This window comes from Motacilla alba, chromosome 1A, assembly GCF_015832195.1.
Source record: "Motacilla alba alba isolate MOTALB_02 chromosome 1A, Motacilla_alba_V1.0_pri, whole genome shotgun sequence".
Taxonomy (NCBI): domain Eukaryota; kingdom Metazoa; phylum Chordata; class Aves; order Passeriformes; family Motacillidae; genus Motacilla; species Motacilla alba.
In genome coordinates this window covers 60,585,717-60,608,998 of record NC_052031.1, presented here as the reverse complement: position 1 = coordinate 60,608,998, position 23,282 = coordinate 60,585,717, and the positions used below count along the sequence as shown (strand labels likewise).

Genomic DNA, 23,282 nt, shown 5'->3' with positions numbered 1-23,282 from the left:
CCATTGAACTGTTGGTTTTCTGCTATATACACACCAGATTTTAATGGTAAAGATCCTGAAGCTGAAGTTTACAGGGACTGTCACAGCAATTCTTGGTTTCTAGCTACCTCCCTTAATAAATCCTGCAGTTGTGCATAAAGAAATGCAGAGCACTTGCAGTTGTACCTAAAGGCAGCAGGAGCTGTGGTTTGACTCTCCTAGCACTATAAAACACTGACAGGGCACTGGCAAGTGAGCTCTGCAGGAAAAAAATTACAGCATAATTTTGAACTATGCTGAAACCTTGGTTTCATTTGACCAATAATAAGAACAGAGATACTAATTATGGAGAGAGCCTGACAGCCACATCTTCTAGCAGCCCATGAATGACAAACATGGAAGATTTTTTATCTAGAACAAGATGGAGGGGGAAAATGGAGCTAAAATAGATAGTTGCAATTATGTGCCTCCTGGGAAAAATTATTTGGAATAAAGCCAGTTCTCATCTATTTGTTTATGGTAAAGGCACAGCCACAACTGCTTTCTTTTCAGTAGAAGGTTTGAGTGATTGTGTGGATGGAAAAAGAAAGTCTTAACTTTGCACAAAAATAAGGCTCAGTGCTATAGCTGACAACTCAGCAGAAGCTTAATAAACCAGTAAAAAATATTGATCTTTGCAAGACGGATTTTCTTCCTTTTTGACTAGAGTGGTATATTAGAAAACACATATTTCCTTCATTATTATTTATATATTCTCTTGTATCACAGTGGAAGTATCCAACTTCAGAAATATGATTTCTTGGCTGGTTTTACAGGAAAAAAAGTTTAATTTATTGTAATAACAATTTATGATGGAGAAAATATTATTTGTGAGAAAGCTCTATATGAGGGGGAGGAAGAAGGACTTTCATATCCTTTAACTGAGTTATCAGGGAACTTTGGAAATAAATAATGAGACAGTTGTTTCCATTTATATTAATGCATCGGATTTCCTACCTGTGGAGGGTTTTAATATTTTTAAGCATTGACTATGTCTCTCAAGGAAATTGATTTTTGCTATTCAATGCTGTCATATTGGTTGAAGTATTAAAACTGAAGGTATTTACTCAGATTGGAAACATGTTATGGAAAGTGACATTGAGTGCAGAGCTTCCTTGAAGAGCAGATTCTGAATGTAGAGGATGTGAGCCCAATATTTGGTGACCAGTTTGTGATTCAGGTTCAGCCTTGCAAACCATAACATTACAATTTACATAAATGCACTCAATAAAAATACCAACAATCTTGAATTCCTACACTACTGAAAAGGAAATGCCTCTGTGAAGCCACCATGGCTTTCAAAGGTTTTTGTTATCTTAGACAAATGCAGGGTAACTCTTTTTATCTTCAGAGCACTCTATGCATATTAATTCTTTCCCAAAACATCTCTGCAAGTTGGGTGCTGTTATCTCTCACCTGCAGATAGGCTGATTAAGAGTGTGTGATGGGAAAACATCAACACTTCATGAAGTGATTATGTGTAATCCTTCACCCCTCCACATACCTCACCCTGCACAAGATAAAATATCAAAGTTGTTTTAGATGTGGGCAGGAAGGTGAGTTCTCTACTCCATGTGGTACATACACTGCCCCAGAACCTGCATTGCTCAAGGGCTGGAGTTGGTTCAGGGCTTTTTTCCCTATTTCTGCAGTGCTTAGTATTGAGAGAGATTCACTATAAATAGCTGGAGTTTAGCATCCTCTTGCTGGTTTTAATTTCTGTGGACCTATGCCCTCCTTCTGACTGTCTGCCAGGCTTGTAAACCAAAATGGCAATTTGACTCACCAGACCCAAGACAAAAATAATCCTGAACATGGGAAAACTTTTCTTTCCCTAACAATGATAGCTCAGTAAAATATCGATGCTCTTATTCTCGTTAAGAACATGAATTTCCTTTTAAGTGACTAAAACCCATTGAAAGGGTGTTCAAAACCATGAGTATAAATCTGTGACAAAGCACAAATGGAGATTTTGGAGGTTCTGGAGTTTCAGACCCCTTATCTTTGCAATTGTGCTTAGTTTATCTCTGCTGGAATATAAACACGTGGCACATTTGATTATGGAAAGGTACAGACAGCCGTTTGCAGTACATAAAGCCTAGCATAGATATACACTATAAAGACAGTTTGAAGTACTAAGTTCCAAAATTAGACAACGTTAGCTATCTGGGGGTAAAAATAAATTTTAAAAATTATAAGTATGAATAGAATGTTATTATTTTAGATTCAGGATAAAACAGGAAGTTGAAGTTGAATACGAGCAACATTTATATCCTTTTTACAGTCATGTAATAACATTTTATCCCAGAAATATCCAAGGGAGTCTGTGGAATGCAGAACAGAATGGAGGAAAACAAGGGAGGAAAACTTAAGAGGAGTCTGCAAATGCAGCAACAGCTTTGAAGTCTTTCTGTTTTAAGTCAACATAAATTATTAAGAAGTATGCTGAAACTCCTGTGCATGTACCGTATGTTTTTTTAGAAGTAAAAGGAAGTACCTGACAGCTTGGTTTTTACAGCAAGGAAAAAAAAACAAAGTTAGGGCAGTATTGCAATATTGAAACTGGTATATTTTCTCCCAGAGCTGGAAGTTCTAATTAGGCATTTATTTTCACAACATGTTTTATCAGCCATATGCTCTACCTGTGTGGATTTGTTAAGCAGAGAACCAAACCCTTTTGCTTTACTGTTTAGGTAAGCATTCACAGAGGGACAATGGTTAATATTTAATGTATCCAGCACCTTAGCAGTACATGACTCTTCTAACAAAGCACCTCTCCTGTGGAGAGAGGGGAAGTTGGGGTTGTTCAGCCTGGAGGAGTGGAGGCTCCAAGGAATTCCTAGAGCATCTTCCCACTAAACCCCACTTAAAGTGTCTCAAATGACCAGGTTTTTTAAAGTTTTTTTTTTTTATATTTCCAGCCTCCTGTTGATTGTCACTACAAAATAAAAGATGAAATAGAAAAGTAGAACATTTTCTGCAGCATAGCTTGCTTTCTCTCTCCTTTCTGCTAACATGACCTTATGGAAGTTTGTTTTTGCCTTTAGTTAATGCAAGTCAAAGCTAAAGCACTGTTGCTAATGGTATCTAAATGACTGACATCAATTGGATAGCGAGACACATATCATTAATCTGTGGCGATGATAATGAAGAATATTCCAACTTCTAAAAGCAATCAGTCTCTGTTAAATGAGTGCTGCTCTGCAAGACTTACCTAGCAAAACTGATTAGAGGGAGCAATTACTCCCTCTAAGCAGCAATCCTTCAGTAAAACTAAGGGATATGTTTGATACTTTTATCTCAACCTATTTTCAGTAAATTCCAAAAATTTGCTTGCAGTATACCAAACGCCTCTGTGCTGCAAAAAAAAGGGGTGAGACAAAATTACCAACAAAGCAATATGTAGCAGGGATGTTTCTTCCTTTAATTATCATACTGCTGTTCTTGCAAAGCTACACGTTAGCACCCATCTGTGTGATAGAGGGAAAAATCTTGGCTCTAGGTAGATATAAATAGGATTCTTTATTGCAGTAGCTGACAGTAGACAAAACCTGCTGCTGGATAGTCCCCATTATTATCTTCAATGGGGCCCAAAATGACAACAGGGAGAAAGAGATTAAACACAATATTGTTCCCTCTTACCCAGTCAAGCAAGGCAGAACAGAGATTTGTGTTGTATTATATTGTAGTAGAAGCATGGTTTGGACAAAAGAAGCCTGCCACGGATTTTCTTCTGAGGCCTATCTGCCCATCCAGTTTTGTTCCGGCAGGTAATACTTGGGATTTGTCTGACCCCTCTTAGATTGCTAGTTGTGGGTTACTTCTGATGTTTGACCCCAATTCCCACTGTTGACCCTGCAGCTCCTTCCTGAGATATGCCAGTAAGTCATGAAATAGCCCAAGTGCATTTTTTTATGCTGGAAGCCAGCATAATGGCACACATTGAGGCTCCCCACCCTGTTCTGACACACACATTGGGTGCTGTGCAGGAAACAAGCAGCAGGTCTCAGTCCCTCTCCTCTGAGTAAGCCACTCCCCAGGCTAAGAAGCAGAGCCTGCAGCCTCAGGCTGAAAGTCCCATTGTGGCTTTGAGTGCTGGGTGCTGCATCTGCCTGCATCACGATTTGGGAGAGGTTGAGTATCTGCCTCAAATTCACTTGCTTAGCTGGGTATCAGTGTCACACACTGCAGTGGCTTTGTGCATTGTAGCTGCTGCTGCCATTGGAAGAGACTTTTCATCTGGAATGTGCATGAGGGTCTGAGATGAGTGAAATTCTTCTCTAATTAGTATCCTACTCAATCTTCTGCTCTACCGGTTCTTGTTCTTCATTTTACTTCCCTGCTGGCAGAACTGGTTTGTTTGCTTAAATGCAGTTCACAGAAGATTCAAACTGTCTAATGAATTAAAGAATAACTTGGGCAGGACTTGGCAAGGTTACTGCTGTATCTAATATGAATTTTCTATATTATAGCCTATATTCTAATTCAGTTGTTATTTGGAGTTTCATACCTTACAGAAAGGCAACATTCTCTAAGACCTCTGAGAAGTTACTGTCTAAATCAGTTCGAAATAAACTACAAAAAGTGTTGATGTTTTTAATGTTTAGAAAGTTTTAGAAATCTTCTTGTGTTAGGTGCTGAGTTCATGCATCTTCTCTCTCAGGGTCCTTTGGATTAATGCTCTAAAAATATGTTACTACACAGATTTTCTGTGGGGTGCAGCACAAGATATTACTCAAAATATCTTGTGCTGCACAAAGAAATCAAAGCTGGATGCCTTGAACTGAATCATGGAACAGATTGATAGTGCAACTATGGAGAAAGTTAAATTCCAGCAGAAAAAAAGAATCTTGACCAATGGCAACAACAGAAATGGTCTCACTTGAGGAGTTAGTGAAAATCAAGTCTTCTGAAGGTTGCTTCCATTAGTAAAATATTAATCCAAAGAGGTTTACTGGAAGAACAATGGTTTACATGCAAAGTGATGCATTTGTTTTCTCACAAACTAAACGAAGATTGCCTATAAAGTCCTGTTTCCCTGAATGCTTTGGGTCTCCAGTAGCACGAGATGAATGCTTCCATGACTTTAACACACCATAAGTGTTCTTTCAATGTTTTCTTGAGGCTGTCTTGCTAGCTGTCCTTGCTCTCCTTCTCCACCTCTGTGTGCTTCTGCAGGGTTTCTCTTGTTGCTCCCACATGCAAATAAGGTACACTTAAATCAAGTCTGCGCCAGTGCATTTCTCACTGCTGCCACAAAAGCCTTGGAGCTGCATGGCCCAGCTATTGCCCACGCTGGGTTTGCTGTGGCTTGCTGGTGACCAGGCACCAGAGGGGTGTGTAACTCCTCCTGCACTTTTCCTGGGGTGAGAGGCATGCAGCAAGGCTTCTTAGCCAAGCAGTACCATTTTCTGACCTTGATATATTTTAAGTAGCATTTAAGTACTGTCTACATGTAAGCTTATTTTTTCTGTTCTCAGATACCTTCTCCAGTAATTACACTAATCTTTTAGTCATTTAGGGTGATGATTTCCAAGATAATACTTATCTCTGATTGACCTTTTACACTTAAAGTGTTTTTCCTTTCGCTGACGTTGCCAAAGGACTCTCTGTCTGTGCCCGGGAGATGGAGAACAAGAGGGATTGAGAGTGTACAGAAAAGGAGGAAGGTCGTGCCAAAGGAGGCGGAAGTTTTTACCCTGTCAAAGCAGGCAGAACAGAGCAGTTGCTGGTGTACAGCAGCTCAGAGCCAGCTTGAAGCAGCTGCTCCAGGTCTGTGTGTAACCAGCTGAAGAGAGACAGTAAGCTACTCTGGGAACCCTGAGCACACTGCAGTGTACAAATGCTTTGCAATTACTGTGAATTTTACTGGCTGCCTGGATTTCTTCTCTCACAGGCTGTCACCTCACCGCTTTAAATATGTCAGTGTGCTTCAGGGGGATTTTCCCAAGAAAAGGAGCTTTTGTGACCAATTTTCCGATTCCACGGAGTTGGCATGAGTCTCTTTTCTGAGGTGACCTTTATTTTCCAGAGTGACACTGTAAGAAGCTGCCACTCACCAATAACATCGCAGAGAGCAAAATTAGCACAGTTCCTACCATTTGGTTAAGATTTGTAGGGTGTGTTTGCCCTTGCTTCCTTAGCTGCTTTCCTTCCAGGAACAAAGCCCTGTGTTTAAAGAGGTAAGTACAAAGTTCAGTACTAAGTGATACATGCATGTCCATGTGCCCAGCCCTAGTCAGGTGACTGAAGTCAGGACATAAATCAGTCTTTTATCTCTGAGCCACTGCTTTTTTTTGAATGTTTGTATAAGTCGAACCTAATGTTTGCAATTGCAAGCAGACAAAAAGGATCCAGGAGGTGATCTGGCTGCTTCATTTTTATCAGGAACTGAAGGGGGTGGCTGTAAGATATCAAGTCTCTTCTGGCAGAGAATGATTACAGAGACCAAAGAGTGATATCATTGGCACATGGTGGCAGATGTCCCAGCTGTGCCAGTTCTTCCCCCCCCCCCCAGCTCACTGCTGACACTGAAAGCAGAAGGTCCACTCATGGAGCTTCTGCTTCATGATCCTTGACTACTTCATGTGTGGTATGGGAAAACCACCACGTCCTCTCTCTCCTGCTGTGCCTCCCAGGGGTCAGACACTGCTGGTGCTTCACAGTAACATCAGCAGGTGCTGTGTTACTGTCCTGCATGCATGCCAAGAAAGCCTCCTGGAAAAGACTCAGCAGGATCTTCACCCTGTAGCACAGGACTTTGGGGGAAGCTGATGCCCCATCTCATGGTTCCTCCCTGCAGATGTAGCTGTGCTCTACGCATGGCTCTGTGGGTGCTGACAAAAGGTATCCTTGTCCCTTGGGACTCAAGGAACTTGTGAAGTCAAGACTGCCTGAGCAGTCCATAAAATCTCATTTTGGAATATGTAAAAGCCTAAGAGTGGCTGTATGTGTCAAATGAAAGGTCTTGCCTGCCCACTTCCCATCTCTGACAGCGGTCAAAGAGAGATGTAAGAGCAGGGTAAGTACAGAGGGGTACTTCCCCAAAATAGTCTCTCAAGCCCCAGCAATTCATGGTTTCCTGGTAACTAAAGGTTGTGTTGGATGCTGCCAAAGGGATACCAGCCCTGGAGTGTAGCTTACTGCAGTCCTCTTTTGTGAGGAAATCCTCCAGCTACATTTGATGGCAAATGAGGCAGCATGCTCCAAAACAGGAGGCCACCTTTAGGGAAGCCCTAAAACCTTGGGTTTCCAAAGGTGAGGAAATCCCTGTGTTGTGGGAGCACTGTTTCTCAAATGGTTTGCCCCAAACTGCACCACATCAAGCTTCCTGACAGACTTCAAAGCTCTTAACAGGCTTGCTCTCACAATGGCACAGGTGGAGATGTTCTTCCTCTGAATATCATGCTTTGGTTAACCAGGTAAACAGGTGCTTTCAGACACTGTTGCTGTATTAGTGATTGTAATCGCAAAGCAGCATAGCCTGCTGATTGTCTTTCCCATTGATGAAAATTTAGAGACTTTGGCAAAGAGGCAAGAGCTTTGGTCTGGATGGAATTATTATTGATGAAAGAATTGCAGCTCCATCCCTGGCATCAAAACTCACTTTGAAGTGCTGGGGCTCAGAAATGCCTTTGAGAATGTTCTCGTCGGACACGGGGGACTGTGTTAGGGGCAGCTCATTTGATGTACAGCGATGTCAGGTACAGTGTCTGGCATCCCTGCAGGAGCTGGGCTCCTCTCGTCGGGCAGGCATTGTGGAGGGGAGCGGGGGGAGAGCGCGGCCAGCCCAGGCGGCTCTCCCGCAGCCGCTCGCAGGAACGGGAACGGGAACGGGGCCGGGGTCTCCCGGCGAGGCTCCGGGAGGAAGCAGAGCGGCTGCGGTGCCCGCGGGGGGAACTCGCACCGTGGGCAGCCGGCTCGGGGAAAGTCACCGCGCATCCCCGGGCCGGGCCGGGCCGGGCGCGGAGGGCCGTGACTCGCCATGCAGGCGGGGAAGCTCGCCCTGGGCGGGAGGCCGCTGGGCAGGGAGCGAGGGCAGGGCTGCGGGAGGCGGTGCCGGGCCAGGTGCCGGCCCGGGCAGGGCGCGGCGCGGCCGCAGGTGAGGCCCGAGCGATGCAGGCGGGCGCTGAGGGAGGCGCTGCCCTCGGGGTAGCGCGGGGGGCTCTGCGGACCCCCCGGCCTCTGCCCCAATCCGCCTTTCTCCGTTTCTCCGCCGCCCCGAGGACGAGCGGAGCGGAGGGCGCGCACTTCAGGAGGGTGGCGATCCGCAGGAAATCCAGCGCCGCTCCCGGAGCCGGCGGAGCAGCGCCCAGCGGCCCCGCGGCCGCCGCCGCCCGCAGCACGGCCGCAGGTAAGAGCGCAGCGCCGCCGCGGCAGCGGGAGCGCCGCTCCGTCCCCGGCTGGGCTCCCGCGGGCTTTCTGCCCCTGCCCCGTACCAACAGCGGGTGCTGTGCACCTGCCAAAGCCCGGGAGCTTCGAGTATCAACTCCTGCCGTGCGGGGCTTGTGGCCGGGGTGGCTGCGGGGCCGCTGCTCGCAGGGCTGAACTCGGGGGCTCATCAGGAGAAAGATCCCCGGGCCTTCGGACCTTCAGCACGAAGTGTACTCAAGTTGTACTTTTTATTCATATCCATTTACACTGTTACATATTAGAATATTGTAACATATATTTTTATATCCTAAAGTTTTGTGCTAGCAGTTCTTAGGATGGCAGGAAAGCAGTGTTCCCCGTCACAGACCATGTCTTGCGCCTGCCCCTCCCCAATGCCTCACTCTTTTCCCCCTTCAGCAACAGCCTGTGCTAGACTTGTTTGACACGTTACACTTCAGGAGGCAGCTGCATAATGTTGAAAGGGACAGTCAGACTCAGGCTGGTTACCCGTGTTGCCTTGGCCACCCTGAAGAAGTACTGTGGTAAAATCTGAGCTTCACCAAGGTAACACACACATATTTCTAGGTCTGAACCCTGTGATGTGACAGCAAGTGCGATCCTCATGCGTGTGGTGTCACGGCACCTTGGTTTTATGGGTGTGTAAAGGCAAAGTGGGTCGAATAAAGCTTGTAATCTCTACCATGGGGTTGTTACCATGTTGGGAATTATGACATGTCAAACACTAGGATGGGGTATTTTGCTTGGGGACAGTCATTCCATGACTTGATGGGCAAGAGGCCTGCTGAATTTAACGAGGAGTATGCACAGAGAAGAACAGACTACCACAATGCTGTTCTCAGGATCCTTTATTTTAGCTTTAATGTGTAGTGTCTGGATTTGTGCATGAAACCACAAATTTTTATTGGTGGTGGGATTTTTTTTCTCAAGGTGTTATGTGTTTGTTTACATTGGGAAAGAGGAATTGGTAATTGTGTTTGCAGCATGTAGACTTGGATTTTTAATCTCCTCAAATAGAGGTATACTGACAACCAGGACTCTGTGTTTTCTGTTAGTTTGCAATTTAGTTTCTTTGGTCTTCTTCAGTTGCTCTCTGTTACCTTAGACTCCTGGGTAGTGTATTTATACTCATCTACAATCTATTCATTCTTGCTCTTTTCATCTGTACTCACACCAGCTCCACCAGGTGACTTATCTACTAAACAATTGTGCAGGATGTAGCCTTTCAGTGTGACTGCTCTTGTCAGTTTTTGGGTTGCAGGAAGGTTGTGAGGGTCATGACAGGAGCAATATCCTGCTCATCAAATGTCCATGCACTGCAATAACCAAACTCACAGTAGTTTCCTGTATTGTGACTTCTAAGTATGAAAACCTCACAAATTAAAATAAGGAAGTGAATTTCAAATATGCGGGAAATAAAAGGGAGATTTGGTGATGATTTCTCCACGTAAGTACATAAAGCCTCTCTCTTTTCCCCATTCATAATCCATTTCTCCCAGAAAATGAGATGAAGAAACCTTCTGAACAGGACTTCTCAGAGTGTAACTTTGGCCCCCTGTCTGCTCTTCTTGTTGCAGAAGCTGCTGGAGCAAGTGCTTCAGCATACTATAAACCCAGGATAGCTGTGTAGCTTCTCTCTCTGCAGTCAGAATGTGACTGCACTTGCTTCTGTGGTTGACAAAAGCTAACCAGAAAATCTTACAGGAAAGGATTTAGTCCATCTCCAACCCCTCTCTCTGCCAAATGTTGTGCAATATGAGAGTTACTGACATTACTGCCTGGGGGACAGTTCTCAGGCAATTCCCTCAGATCTATAGCTGGAAAGGAACTCGAGAAAATAGATCTGCTTTTTGAGCTGTAAATGCATTTGAAACAATTCTGGATGATGCATATGGCAAGCATATCAGAACACTTCTCAAACCTGTAAATTGTGTGTTAATTAGTGCAATGGCATAATAAAGACTATTGTAACTCCTGTACACTCAATATTGCCTCACAGCTTTTGACATTGGACTGATGAAGGTGGGTATGTGCAGCTTTTATGTGCTGGGAGGCAGAAGATCAAGGAGTGTTTCCATTCTTGGTGGTGTTTGAAAACATTTCTGATGCTGATATGAGCTACTGAGGTTTTCTGTTACAGCATCAGCCTTTTGTTGTGCGCTGCAAAGTGTCTGACATGGAAGAGAAAAATCTTTCTGCTCTTCCACTTACTATCGCCCAAATTCACCTTCATTGTCATGTGCAAAGTGGCAATTATATTTTATTAACCTGTGAGTTTGAAAAAGCTTGGTGTGTTTAACTGCCTGCAGGACAAAGCAAAACTTATCTCTCATTAGAAGTTGACATTAATGTAAAAGTTTAGACAAAAGAGTACTTGAATCTTCAGAGATACTTTGAAATTGATAGAAAATGCCAAACTGGGTATCTGGAAACAGTTTAGAAAAGGGGATTGTGTGGAGTAACATGATTAACAATCTCTTTCTGAAGGGAATAGCTGTTGTGGATTTGGTGTCTTGTTTTTTTTCCTGCTGAATTACAATTCAGAGCTTGTGTGACTTTAGTGAAGCTTTACTTCAAATGTGTGTGTGCATGTTAACTCAAAATTAGCCTCCCACCACGAAACAGGTGTTTCACAGCTTGCTTGTTCAGCACTTTCACAAGCCAAGAGCTCTGCAAGGTGTGAGTGTGGCACCCCTTGGATTCTGCAGAGGATCGAGCTGTCCTAGAAGGTTCCATCTCCACCTAGCAGACTTAATCCAGGTGTGAAGCCATCAATCGGAATACAGGGCACAGTAACTCACTTTCATAGCAAGAAATAGCTTACTCCTGTCATGAGCACAGTCACCTCTGGCCTTGCTGCCCATAAACTAGATTAGCTTTTGTGGCATTCAAATCTTGCACTGCTTCCGTGGCTTTGCCCACTGCAGTGCAAATTTTCACCCTTTCTGGAAAGTTTTCCTCTGACCACTGACTTCTAGCTGTACATCTGCTGGCTCTGTGCTGTCTGTTGGCAGTCTCAGACATTGCAGAGTGCCTCGTGGGGAGCTGAGGTAATTTGCATTCAGGACAGCATTCACTGCAGCAAGGTGTCTTCTAACACTGACAGGAAAAAAAATAGTTCCCTGCTGCTGCTGTTGTAGCTCTGCCTGTAAATGAGTATGAAATGATGGGATTATGTTAAAGAAACTTCAGTAATCTTTTGGGTTTCCACCTTGCAGTAGGAGATAAACAAGTGAGACTCTAATAGCAGGCTGCTCCAGTCTACAAAAAATGTCTTTGTTGTTTATTTTTTAAATGCTGGAAGGATAACTGTGCCCTGCCTGACAGTTTCTCATTGTTGTTGTTTTACCTTTCAAAATACAGTAATGAATATTGGATCTTGATTCTTGTTCCTGGCTTTGTATAACCCACTGCATTTTGTTGACTAGTCTACAGTGATTGAAATTTTGCTGCACAGGGAAAACCTATACAATCATTAGGGCTAATCTTAGCAGTGATTTGCATCTCTAGGTCCATTAGAAACCACTGACAAAGAAAAATAGCTGCTTTACAAGCCTTCCTGGGGATTGGAGGCTTCTTGACATTTTTCTAAAATTGAGCTTTATCAAGGAGTGTTGATACTTTAAAATGTTGAGAGAGGAAGGTGAATATGAGGAAACTGCTTCCAAACATTCCTCTCTCTTCAAAAATGAGGGAAAGTAAAGCATAACAAATTGCTTTATGCAGAACTTGCATGAAAATACATTTTCCTGTTATTAGAGAGCTTCCTGTTTTAAACCAAATTAATCACCTCTGCCTCTTATTGAGGCAAGGGTGGGGAAGGGCCAGGAAATGGAACTTTGCTTTTACCACTTCTTCCCCACTTCTCCTCCAAACATTTAGGATTAAAATAATCCCCGTAAAGCCAGTAAGAGTGTACTGTTTAGTTCATACACTATCCAGTCATGTCTATATGTGTTTTGGTTTGGTTTGATGTTTCTATTTGACTCTTATCTGACAACGACTACTTTACCCAATAATTCTTCTTTGCCCTGTAATATTGACTTCCTGGTGATCTGGATGTTGATTTCCTGACATAAATTAAAATTTGTATTTACTGATTGACTTTCAAGTGACAATACACAAAAGATTTCAAAGGAGAGTTGCAATTGACATGGGTTTGCTGAAACTTGCCGGCTCCTTTCTCTAGAAGCTTCCTTTCAATATAGCCTGAGAGGCCAAAGTCAGGTAAGGTTCTGGTAAGTACCATTGCTGAAATGCTTCTAGGCATTGCTAAAACTGAGAAAGTAATAATTTACACACCCAATACAAATTAGTTTGTTGTACAGGATCATAATGCTGATTTCTTCGGTAGATAAATTAATAAATATGGTTGAGAGATTTCTAGATTGGAAGAGGAGAGCTTGTTCAGAGAATGTGTTATTTTTGGGTAACAAGTCAAATCAAATATTGACAAAGGAAGCTGTTAATAACCAAAAAAAAAAAAAAAAAACCAACCAAAAACCCCACACAAAAAAAACCAAACAAAAAAACCCAGTGATTTGCCCTTGGCTATTATTTTGTTCCTTTTTCTGTCAACACTCATGCTGCCTGAAACTGCAGTTATCAGACTTTTCCCCCACTTCTTAAGTCCCTTCTTGAGTCCCAGTGAGAGACTATCTCATTTCCCAGCATTGCAGTAAAAATCCTGTTCATAACTGGGCAGAGTTTGGCAGTGTTTGTCAGTATGTCTTGGGTACAGTGAGATCTGTGATAAAGCCCTCCAACTGCTGTGTTTTGCACTGCTGTGTCTTAAAGTAGTGTTATGCATTTGATAGATAAGTTGTCTTCCCAGGATGACGGATTTGTCAGAGGGAAAGGAAAAATATGAAGCAAGGAAATTTTTAACTGAGGCACTTGTGGGCTTTTTCCTCTAGTTCTCTTAATATTGGGTAGATTTTCTTCAAAACATTTCTGTCAATTCAATATTTTATTCAAATTACTGGCTGTGAATTTTGTAGCTGAAAGTCTATTTCTATGAGAGGAAAAAATGGCTTTCTGTTCCAGAATGGGATGCTGTGTACATTAGCTATCCTAAATATAAGGGGATCCAGGATGAATGTTTACACTCAGATAATCAGAATGATCCTTTTCATCTGTGTTAAATCTGTGAATAAACTTTGCCTCCAGCTATGGATGGTCAAAACATTTTAATCAAATGCGTAGCAGAGGACAGCTCGATAGATTCATGCCATTGTCAACAAACTCCTGTACTCCTGACAAAGGGAGAGAGAATGCTGCTTAGGGAGTGTGTCCCCAGAGCACCAGGTTGTGTAAATAACCTGAGCATAAAGGAGGAAACTGAAAGAGGAATTTTTAATGGTTTCTTCACCTAGCTGCTTTGGAAATAGCATTTTAACAGAGATAAGCCTTTAGCAGAGGAAAAGACTTTTGAAGTAAATGTAGGGAAGGGAGGATGGGGTTCTGTTGAAATGTTGGCAAGCCTTGTAGAAATCAGATGTGGTCCCAGGGTGCAGTAAGGCGATATCAGAATATGAGGAGAATTGAATAAAAACAGGAGAGAAGGAAAATTACTGCTACGGTAGTCTGCAAAACTAGAAATGTAAAGAAATGTATTTCTAATGAGTTTCTGAGCAATTTGACACCTCCAATTGCACTGAAACTCAGTAAAATGGAGCATAAAATGTGTTAAAATGAGAGGCAAAAGACACGGAGTGGAAGGTAGGACAGAGCAATGAAATAGCATTCGTTATAAGTATTAATGCTAAGTATGTAGATGTTAATGTGAAACAAATTGAATAGCCTGGAAAGAAGGAAAAATGTGCTGGAACTGTACTGTGACATGGGAAATTCTGTGATCTGTTAATGACTTCTGAACAAATGTCTTGCAGCACAGGTGATAATGTAGCTTAGAGGCGCAGCCTTCCCCTCAAGGGTAACAGATGCTGGTGTCGCCAGACTTAGATGAGGCTAGGAGAGGGACAATGGTGAACAATGATTAAAAGTCACTGGTTCAGTGGCTGAATTTCTTCTGGCTTTTTTAAGGGTTTGGCTTTTTATTAGCTGAGCATTTGATGTTTCTGTGACAGGCTCTGCTGGTCGCTGTTGGGGGCTTTGTGGCACTTGAGAAGCAGAAGTCAGCAGAGAAGTTTCTAACTGCATCCTTGGTGTGTCTTCTGTTTCTGTGAAGTACGAGAGGCCTCAACCTGGAAAACTTGAGGGCAGATCCTCCTGCCCATTCCTGGTGGCTTCTCAAGGTAGAAGATCTAGGGAGGTGTGCAGAGCTCCCTGGCACTGCCTCTGCTTCTGGCTGGGCACCCTGACCTGACCAGCTGCTGTTCCTTTTGGAGACTGTCCAGCCTTTAAGCTACAGCTAGAAAAAGGGGGTAAGGAAACTTTTTAAAATTTACTTAAGGCTTCATCTTCCCACTAGGCTGAGACATTTGTTTGACTTAAGCTCAGGAGTACGTTATATGCCATGACTTTCTTGAGAGCTGTACTATTGCCAGCTCACAGGAGAGCAGGCTAGTTTCTCTTCTACCATGAAACAGGTATTGTAAATCAAAAATCAAAGTTAGTGTCTACAGCAGACTTAAAAACTCCAAACTCCATAAATTCCCTGAATTTTAAAATTTTTAAAGCAAACAATATTTGAAGGCAGATTTCTTTTGAAGTATTTTGTCTTGTATTGCAAGGGCTTGATGACAACTTGTTGTAGTGAGTTATTAGAATGTTTTTCCTCTTTGCCACCACTTACCATCATTTACTGTCTTGTCTGTGATACTTCATTTCCTTAATTGAATACTAGTATATATGCATTATTTATATTAACATCAGTAACTGAGTCAGGAAATTAAACTTACTGACTAATTAGGTCTCTCTTCAGAATTGGTGAGTTGAGAATCAAAGCAAAGTCACTGATACAGAAAAAGTCAATTGTTTTTGATAGAATTGAATTTTTTCTCAGTTTTAGGCAATTATACTGCTATCAGCCTTTTCTTCAGATGAATCTTGCCAAAATGTCCCTGTCTTAATACAAACATACTGTACATTCCTTTTAATTCATTCTGACACTAGCTCTCCTTATTAAGTGGTTGCATTTCATCTGCGAGGGTAGAATCCTTTTGTACTTCAATTATTTTCCTATGGATTAGTGGTACTAGAGCATTCAAGTAAGTTATGTGAGATGAGACACCTGGGGATGGCTTTCAAAAGTCTGAAAATTCTTAATTCTTGAAACTTTAAAAGAGGGCTTTTATGTCTTCATAATGAAAGCTTGGAAATTTTTGTGTGAAAATGTGGTTCTAGGGAAGGCTTTGCAAAACACCTGATTTTTTATGGTATGTACAATAAAATCAGAATTGCTGTAAGTGCCTAAAATTATTCAGAATTTGTGTTTTGGCTTATTTAAATTCTAAATATAGAGCAATGTGAATTTTATTAAGATGTACTTTGAACTTGAGAACAAGTTGCACCAATCTACTACTAAAAATCATTGTCCATTTTAGAAAGCAGAGTGGTTGTAGTGCAGCAGCTTAAGCTGGCACGTTCTGGTAATCTGAGCAGACTGCTGCTCTGTAATTACCTCAGTGTACTCTTGAGTTATGCATGATAATGCAGGAAACAGTGTTCCTCATAATTTATTAATCTATAACTGATCCAGGGGGCAAACAGGCTCACCAGACCTGCAAGTCAAGGGCAGGCAGGTGCCTGAGCTGCCTGTTAAGGTGCTCTTTAAGCCTGCCAAGGTAGGTGAGGCAGCAGAGGGTATTGCCCTGGCTTTTGTGTTTGTGGAGGGGTCAAAACACAACAGCCCAAGAAGTGGGTTATGCTTCTGAACTCCCCTACATCCTTTCCCTGTCCTGGATCAAGCATAGAGGGTGCCCTTAGAACAACATTCCTGACATGCAGTCGAGGGTGAGAGAAATATCCAGCTGCTGTGGATAGCCAGCAGGAGCCCTGGCTCGTGCTGGTGTGGGCTAACCTTGGTCCTCAACTTCAGCCTGCAGAATTGCCCCTTTAACTGTTCCTTTTATTTCTTTTCTGTATAAGGGCTGCTTGTGCATGGGATATATAAAAAGCTTTTTGTTCATAGAAATGAGAACAATATTAACATTGTGTGTGTTAATAAGGAATTTAAAGGAACTTCAAAACCCAAGTGAGTTACCTCTTCAAAGGATTTCCATGGAGCTTAAACAAACAAGTGTCTGTTCATCATAACTGTGGAGAATTATTACTTCCTGATTTTAACAACTGTTACCTTTTAACACTTTTATGGTGCTTTTCCCAGGTGGCCAATGCCAACTCTAAAGTTCACTAGTTTTTTATGGGATTTTTCAGGACTGTTGTCACCAAATGCAGTTGAGCTGCTGGAAAAAAGTAGGTCTACCATTTTAAAACCTGAGTAGTATCAGGGTGTTGCAACGTGGTATATGTCATGTACCTTATCACTGTGAATATTGTGCCCTCTTTGCTAGGTCCCAAGTGCCATTTAGGTCTTGTATGGGACTGGATCCCGATTAAAATGAATCTTAATTGAGTTTTTTGCCTCTTGTACCTTACAGAAAGTGTTGAGATAGGACAGTGGTAGGTTCTAAATGAAAAAGGGATCAAGTAGTTTCACCATGCATATCTTCTGATTTGTGGTTTAAAGGCTTACACAAGGCTTAGAAAACAGGAGTATTTCAGGGGTGTTGTGTGCGTCTCAAACTGTCACATTACTTTTTTTCCCCCCCACAGGGTTAAACAGTGTTGATTAAAGGCATCTGCCAAGCCCTTTACTGATTGCTTGTGTTCTTCTGGGGTCAAGACATCTGTGACCAGCATTTATCTGAAATAGCATGCAGTATATGACAATGGACCAGGATTCTGGTATAGGAGACATCAGAAAGTCTTCACAGTCTTCTAAAACTACTTTGATCCAGATAGTTCAGACCCTTCTTCTCTAAAAACTCATTATTTTCACTATGGCTTTCTGAGAAAATATTAATGTAGTCTTTCAAATAACAAAGAGGTTTTAAATTGGACACAGGGAAAATGCCTGATGTCTATAAACGTGAGTTGACAATGCTGCTGAAGTACCTGCAGTGGAGAACAGCTCTGGGGCACAACAGTTTATAACTATTTTCCAGTTCATTTGTTTAGGTGTGGTATTAGGAATACTCAAATATGATGAAGTTACAGAATCCAAACCCTCACTTGCAGAGGGTGCAATGCAAGCAAAAACTCCAGTTACTGTGCTGGGACCCATAAAGTGTCACAAGTGTTCCTTTGCAGCACCAGCCTTTCCAACTGTTTCCTTTTGCCTAGAGGTGAAGGTAGTTGATAGATCAGGGAAAAAAATTACAGAATTCTGTGTTAGAGTGTGTTTTTGGAGAGAGTTTTCTGCAGGAAAAAGAATTCCATTCAGTCTGCTGCCCTGTAGTGTGCAGTGCTATTGCTCACACCATTACTGGCTTAAAGAAAAAAAAAAATCTTACTCTTTCCTTCCTCTCAGTGCCAGGAGATTAGAAAACTGAGCAGAAGTAAAAGAATTGTTCTCTGTGAACACCATGAAAGTGCATATATTTAGTAATCATCATTTTCCACAGTGCTCCATTGAGCTCTGTTTGCTTGTTCAAAAGTACATATGGAAGAAAAGAGCCACTCCTGCCCTCTCTGCTTCCCATACATTCATTCTTGGGTGGTTCTTTGTGCCCCTGTACCACCCTGAATCTATAGTTTGGGGTGGAAATAGAGGAATTTCTCCAAGTACTTTTCCTCCTTCAGGAAGTCAAACAAAGTAGCTGCTTGCTGTCAAATGTTAGCTTCAGTTTCAGGAAGGAAAAATGCTTTTTAAATATGAGAAGTGAGAATATATTATCCTTCCTGAGACTGACAAGGACTATATGCTTATTATAGTCAGTGAGCTGACAGGCAACACTAAATGTGGGTAAGGCTAGCAGAGCTGGAAACTGAAGTATACAGAGCTGGGAGATCTTAAATCCTGCAGTTGGATTTTTTTGTTTTGTTTTGTTTTGCTATGTGTGGAAGAGCAGGTTGTTTGAAGTTAAAATGAAATATTTGCTGTGGCACAGGGTACAGAAACAGGATCAGCTTTCTGATAAGGAGTTTTTTTCGGGTATAGTATACAAGGGATTAGAAAAGCAGGAGCTATTCAGTAACTGTGGAGAGGACTGCATGGTGCTGATAGGACCCAATTCCTAAGGATTTTCTTATTTTTCTTTATTTTTTTTCCTTGGTGCATGAGCATGCATTGGAAGAAGGAAGGAGAATTCTAATAATTAGTAAGCATGTTAAACTCTAAACGAAAACTTCTGTACTGTCTTACAGTGTCTGCTAGCAAGCCACATAAAACTAGATAATGAAACTCTGATCATGAAGAAGAACCTCCATTTTTAACATAAGCTTTTGAATGACATATGTGCAAATACAAAACCAAATTTTGTTTGGAATGTATGCTTCTCCCCATCCTTTTTTTCTATATGTGAATGTTATAACTTTGAACAATCTGCAGTTTAAATTATGATTGCGTAATTAATTATTTGGTGAGTGTAGAAAATCAACTCTCTTACTCTTTTCTACTTATTAAATTGGCAGTGTGGAATTTTGGGTTTGTTGGGTGAGATTTTTTTGATTGTTTGTTATTTTTAAATACTATTCTGTTCCCTAATTAGGACTTGGCAGATACATTCAGGAATATAAAATGACTTTCTGAAAAGATGCGTAATGTTTGTTTCCTGATTAGTGGATTGTGGGGAATGACTGCATGTCTTCTCTGATTCATTTATTTGATATTAAAAAGCAAGCAGGTGTGAATTCTTTATATTAATTCTAATTCAGGTGTTTGAATTAAAAAAATAAGATAAAAGCACCACCTGTATTTTTCAGCTCCTCAGAGGTTAAAAGGAAGGTAACTTTAACAACATTATATCTATGACAATAATCTGAGTTTTGAAATCTAATGCAGAATTCTATTTTACTTCTGTTAAAATAATTCTAATATAAAGTTAATAAGAGAATTTATATTTAATAACTTTATTCTACTTCAGTATCTTCCAAAACATTAGTCATGTTAGTTTACCCACAGAATTGTGCCCTGTGTTGAAAATGTGAAAATTCAGTCTTAGTACATGATACCTATGTAAATTTAAGATATGAGCAGCTGCATATTGCTCTTTATTGACAAATATCAATAAAACAACATGTAGGCAAGTCTTGACACATGAATATTTAACTCCATGTTTGTACACAGACTTAAATAGGGATCCTGCTCTTATTAGGCTCAAAACAGGCAGGCAAAGTAAATGCAGTAATTTTTTTTTTTTTTTTTTTTACTTTGTAATTGAATTTAAAATCTTATTTCCTCATGGCATCTCACTGAATTCTCCACCAGCCTTTACTAAGAAAAGCATAATAAATTGCTGGACCAGGGAGGGAAGGCTGCAGGGTGTTCACCAGAGCAGCTGTGCACACGCAGCAGTGGGGATGGCAGGATTTAGAGGCTGGACTAGCAGAGTTCTCCATCCTGCTGCCATCCCTTGGGCTAGAGCTGGGGCTGTGGCAGTGCTGTGCTCTGGCAGCAGGGGCTACTGCTGAATTTCCACTGGCTGTGGCTCAGCAAAGCTGGTCTGGTTTTCCTTCCTGGACTGGCAATTTTGGGCTCAAGCTACAGACAGTGTTTAGGGGTATAACATTAAACTCCTTAGAGGTTCTGAGCTTTTCATATTCAGGGGAAAAAAGGCAAACTGATACCAGCATTAGTTATATATGGTTTCCTCTATCTTCTTTTATATGCATCTTCAGATGGAGCTCTCCTCACTCCAGCATAGTTTTTAACAAAACAGCAAGCTGACTTATATTGAAGAGAACTTAAAACACAAACTGATAGTGATAGGACAAGGGGAGCTATTTTGAACTAAAAAAGGGAAAGATTTAGATGAGATGTTAGGAACACATTTTTTATTCGGAGGGTGGTGAGGCACTGGCACAGGTTGCCTGGAGAAGTTGTGCTCAAGGCCAGTTTGCTTGGGGCTCTGAGCAACCTGGTCTGGTGGAAATTGTACCTGCCCATGCAAATATGCTGTCCCCAATACTGCTGCAATTCAATAGAAATGGTTGTGCTGAGTAAATTGGCCATGTCATCTGAAAGGTGAAGAGATTTCTGACCTGCTGTTGCATATTTGCATAAAATCAGACCTGGTCTTTTATGATCAGGTGGAAGAAATACGACCATGTAGAACATAGGTTTGTTTCCTACAGGCTTAATTCAAAAGGTTTCTCTTTCACAGATTAATCTGTGATTAATTGTAAAATGGTTACAATTAGCAGTGGCTCAGCATGATAATTTTCTATCCTTATTTCAAAGTCTAGTATGAAAACAGAGAAATTTACTTGCATATTTCTTTCCTTGAGAGTGGCAACTTGTGAGCTGGAGATCAATGATGAAAATTTGAAATTGAGGATAAATTGCCTATGGAAATGGATAAAAGGTAAAATATCCTTAACCTTTTAGTGGTTTTGCTGTAATTCCTGCACTATGCTTTTCATATCTGCAGTGTGGTTACTTATGCTGGGTAGTGAAACCTTTCTAAAACTCAGTTTTGCTTTCTGCTTCCATGGCAATAGATGCTCTTAAAAAAAAGGGCAAAAAAACAAGCAAAAAACCCAATCCCAAAGTAATGCACTTCTCGTTTTCCCTTGTCTGTGCAATTTAACACTTCACCTTCAGAAACTGCTCCAAGAGCTTGTTGAGTGCCTCTCTGAATCCCTTAGTGACTCTGCTGATGCTTGGCAACATTTGTCTCAGCAACTTTCTTTCCTGTCCCTCCTCTTTGTGACCGAGCAGCATGATAAGAAATGATATACAAGTTATTTGCTGTAGATTTTTGGACATGTGAACCAGATGTACTTGTCAAGTGTGCTTCCATTTAAATAAGAACAAATGATTTTTAAGACTGTTTTGTCAAATTGTAAGCCAAAACGCTGGATCCTCTACTATGTTGCATCCCAAATTTAGTAAATTTTTGTACATTTTTATTTTGTTTTCACACAGCCCTGTATAGCAAGTAATACAGTTTTGAATGGATTGAGGCTCTTTACAACCTATTTATTCAATAATGTTTTAATTTGTAATGTTCTCATTTGTGTAGGTATTTTTCATCTCAGGAGCAAATTATCAGCCTTCAAAGGTTTTGAAAGTATTTCCTTTGATAAAATAGTTTTGACCTATTTATCGTAGTCTGTGTGGTAAGTATAGTTTTATCTTCAGAATTGTCTTCTCTGAAAAAAAATTAAAGTATCAGAACTCCATTTACCTTCAAAAAGAGGAAGCAGCTACTATGTTTTATTTGATTGATATCTCTATCTTATTGGACAAATAATTATCAAAGCTTCATATTGCTGCATAAACAGGAAGGAAAGGACTGTGGATGAGAAATTGCAGGTGATGTTTTATATTTTAGGGTGTTTTTACACCACAGACTATTAAATTAGAGAAACAGGAATGACTTATCAGATTATTGCTTTTGGCCTGCTCTGCTGATACTGAGATTGCTTTGAGAGCAGTGCTGTGAAGAGACATCCTTCAAAACACTGATCCAGTGTGAAATGAATACAGAATGTTTCAGCTGGACTATTGCAAAGCTGTTCTATATGAGCTTATTACTGTACTTGCAAAACTAGAAGCAATTGCTATAAGCTCAACATTCTGTGTGTACCAGATCTCAAAACAAAAAACCATTACTTTTTCCTTCTACCAAACAGCTGGAAGTGTGAAGTGTGTTTATGACCATCTCATAAGTATTTTCAATGTGGATGCCCTGTTTTACAGATAACCTGGCAAGGATCAGGTATGGCTGACAAAAATCCCACTTTCTATTGATGTCAGCTCACTCAATCCTTTAGGAAGGATGGAGAATGCTCAGCAGGCAATGATAGTGCTCTGCAGGGAATTTTAACAATAAATTCCTCTGGTAGCCACACTACTGTGATTTCCATTTGTCTGGGTGGAGTTTTATACTCACTGAAGTTTCTGCTTTCTGGAGGAGGTTATGCATGCAGAGAGAACAGTAATCATGAAGTGTTCTGAGCTTGTGTGGGGTCTTGCCATCTTTCTCTGCAACCACAAATAAGAGCAAAATGTAAGAATAAACCTCTTGCTTTAAAAACATTTTCACATGTTCATAAAATAGCTGAAGAGTGCAGTAGTCTGGTGGAAAAAAAAAAAGGTCTCCCTCTCGTTTTGGCCTTGAAAACCACAAAAGGAAGTGAAAGAGACAGTGAGTGAGCCCTTCAGTGTATAGGTGGTGCAGCCACCTTGGGTGGTGTCTCTGAGGATATAGCACGAAGTCAGCCTGGTGTAGAAAGAATCTCTTTTGACCTAAGGAGAAAATGTGAATCCCTAATTTCTTACCAAATGCTTGTACATGTCTTCACTGGTAAGTAACTAAATTCCTGTATGTAGACAAGAATCCCTCAGAAAGATAGGGTAGGGTGTGGATGTTGTAGTTTTCCACAGAACTTCTTACCTTAAGGCAAATATTTAATGCAGCAAATGTTTAAGTGAAAAAGTAATCAGGGATTTGTTTACTGGGAAACACTGAAGGACAAAAAGAAAGGGGAGGGGGGGAATAGAAAAGCAGTATTATATTCTGCCAACAATGTGATTCAGAATTAAATTCCTGCCTGCAGTTAATTGGGATTGATTGTCTGTTTCTAAATTATGCATAGGAAAGCAAAGGTATTACTCAGTGGGGTTAATCAGAGAGCTGTGAGAGCAAGTTTGGAGTTTTCTATTCTTCAGCCAGGATTTTACATGCATATGTAACAGCTAAATATTCTGGTTTTCTGAGGTATTGAGATTGAGCTCTTCT

General features: G+C 41.1%; 1 protein-coding gene across 3 annotated transcripts in view; it reads left to right on the top strand.

Annotated features, from left to right (window-relative positions):
- The first annotated feature begins 8,071 nt into the window (after window positions 1–8,071).
- FGD4 (FYVE, RhoGEF and PH domain containing 4) overlaps window positions 8,072–23,282 on the top strand; it is a 104,927-nt gene continuing 89,716 nt past the window's right edge. Inside the window, exon 1 of one of the 3 annotated variants that reach the window (XM_038153231.1) lies at window positions 8,072–8,371. In XM_038153231.1, coding sequence (XP_038009159.1) covers window positions 8,134–8,371 — 238 coding nt within the window. In that variant the 5' untranslated portion in view covers window positions 8,072–8,133. Of the gene's footprint in view, window positions 8,372–14,518; window positions 14,796–21,719; window positions 22,848–23,282 lie in introns of those variants that run through there. The other 2 variants (XM_038153240.1, XM_038153234.1) reach the window with 2 other exon arrangements.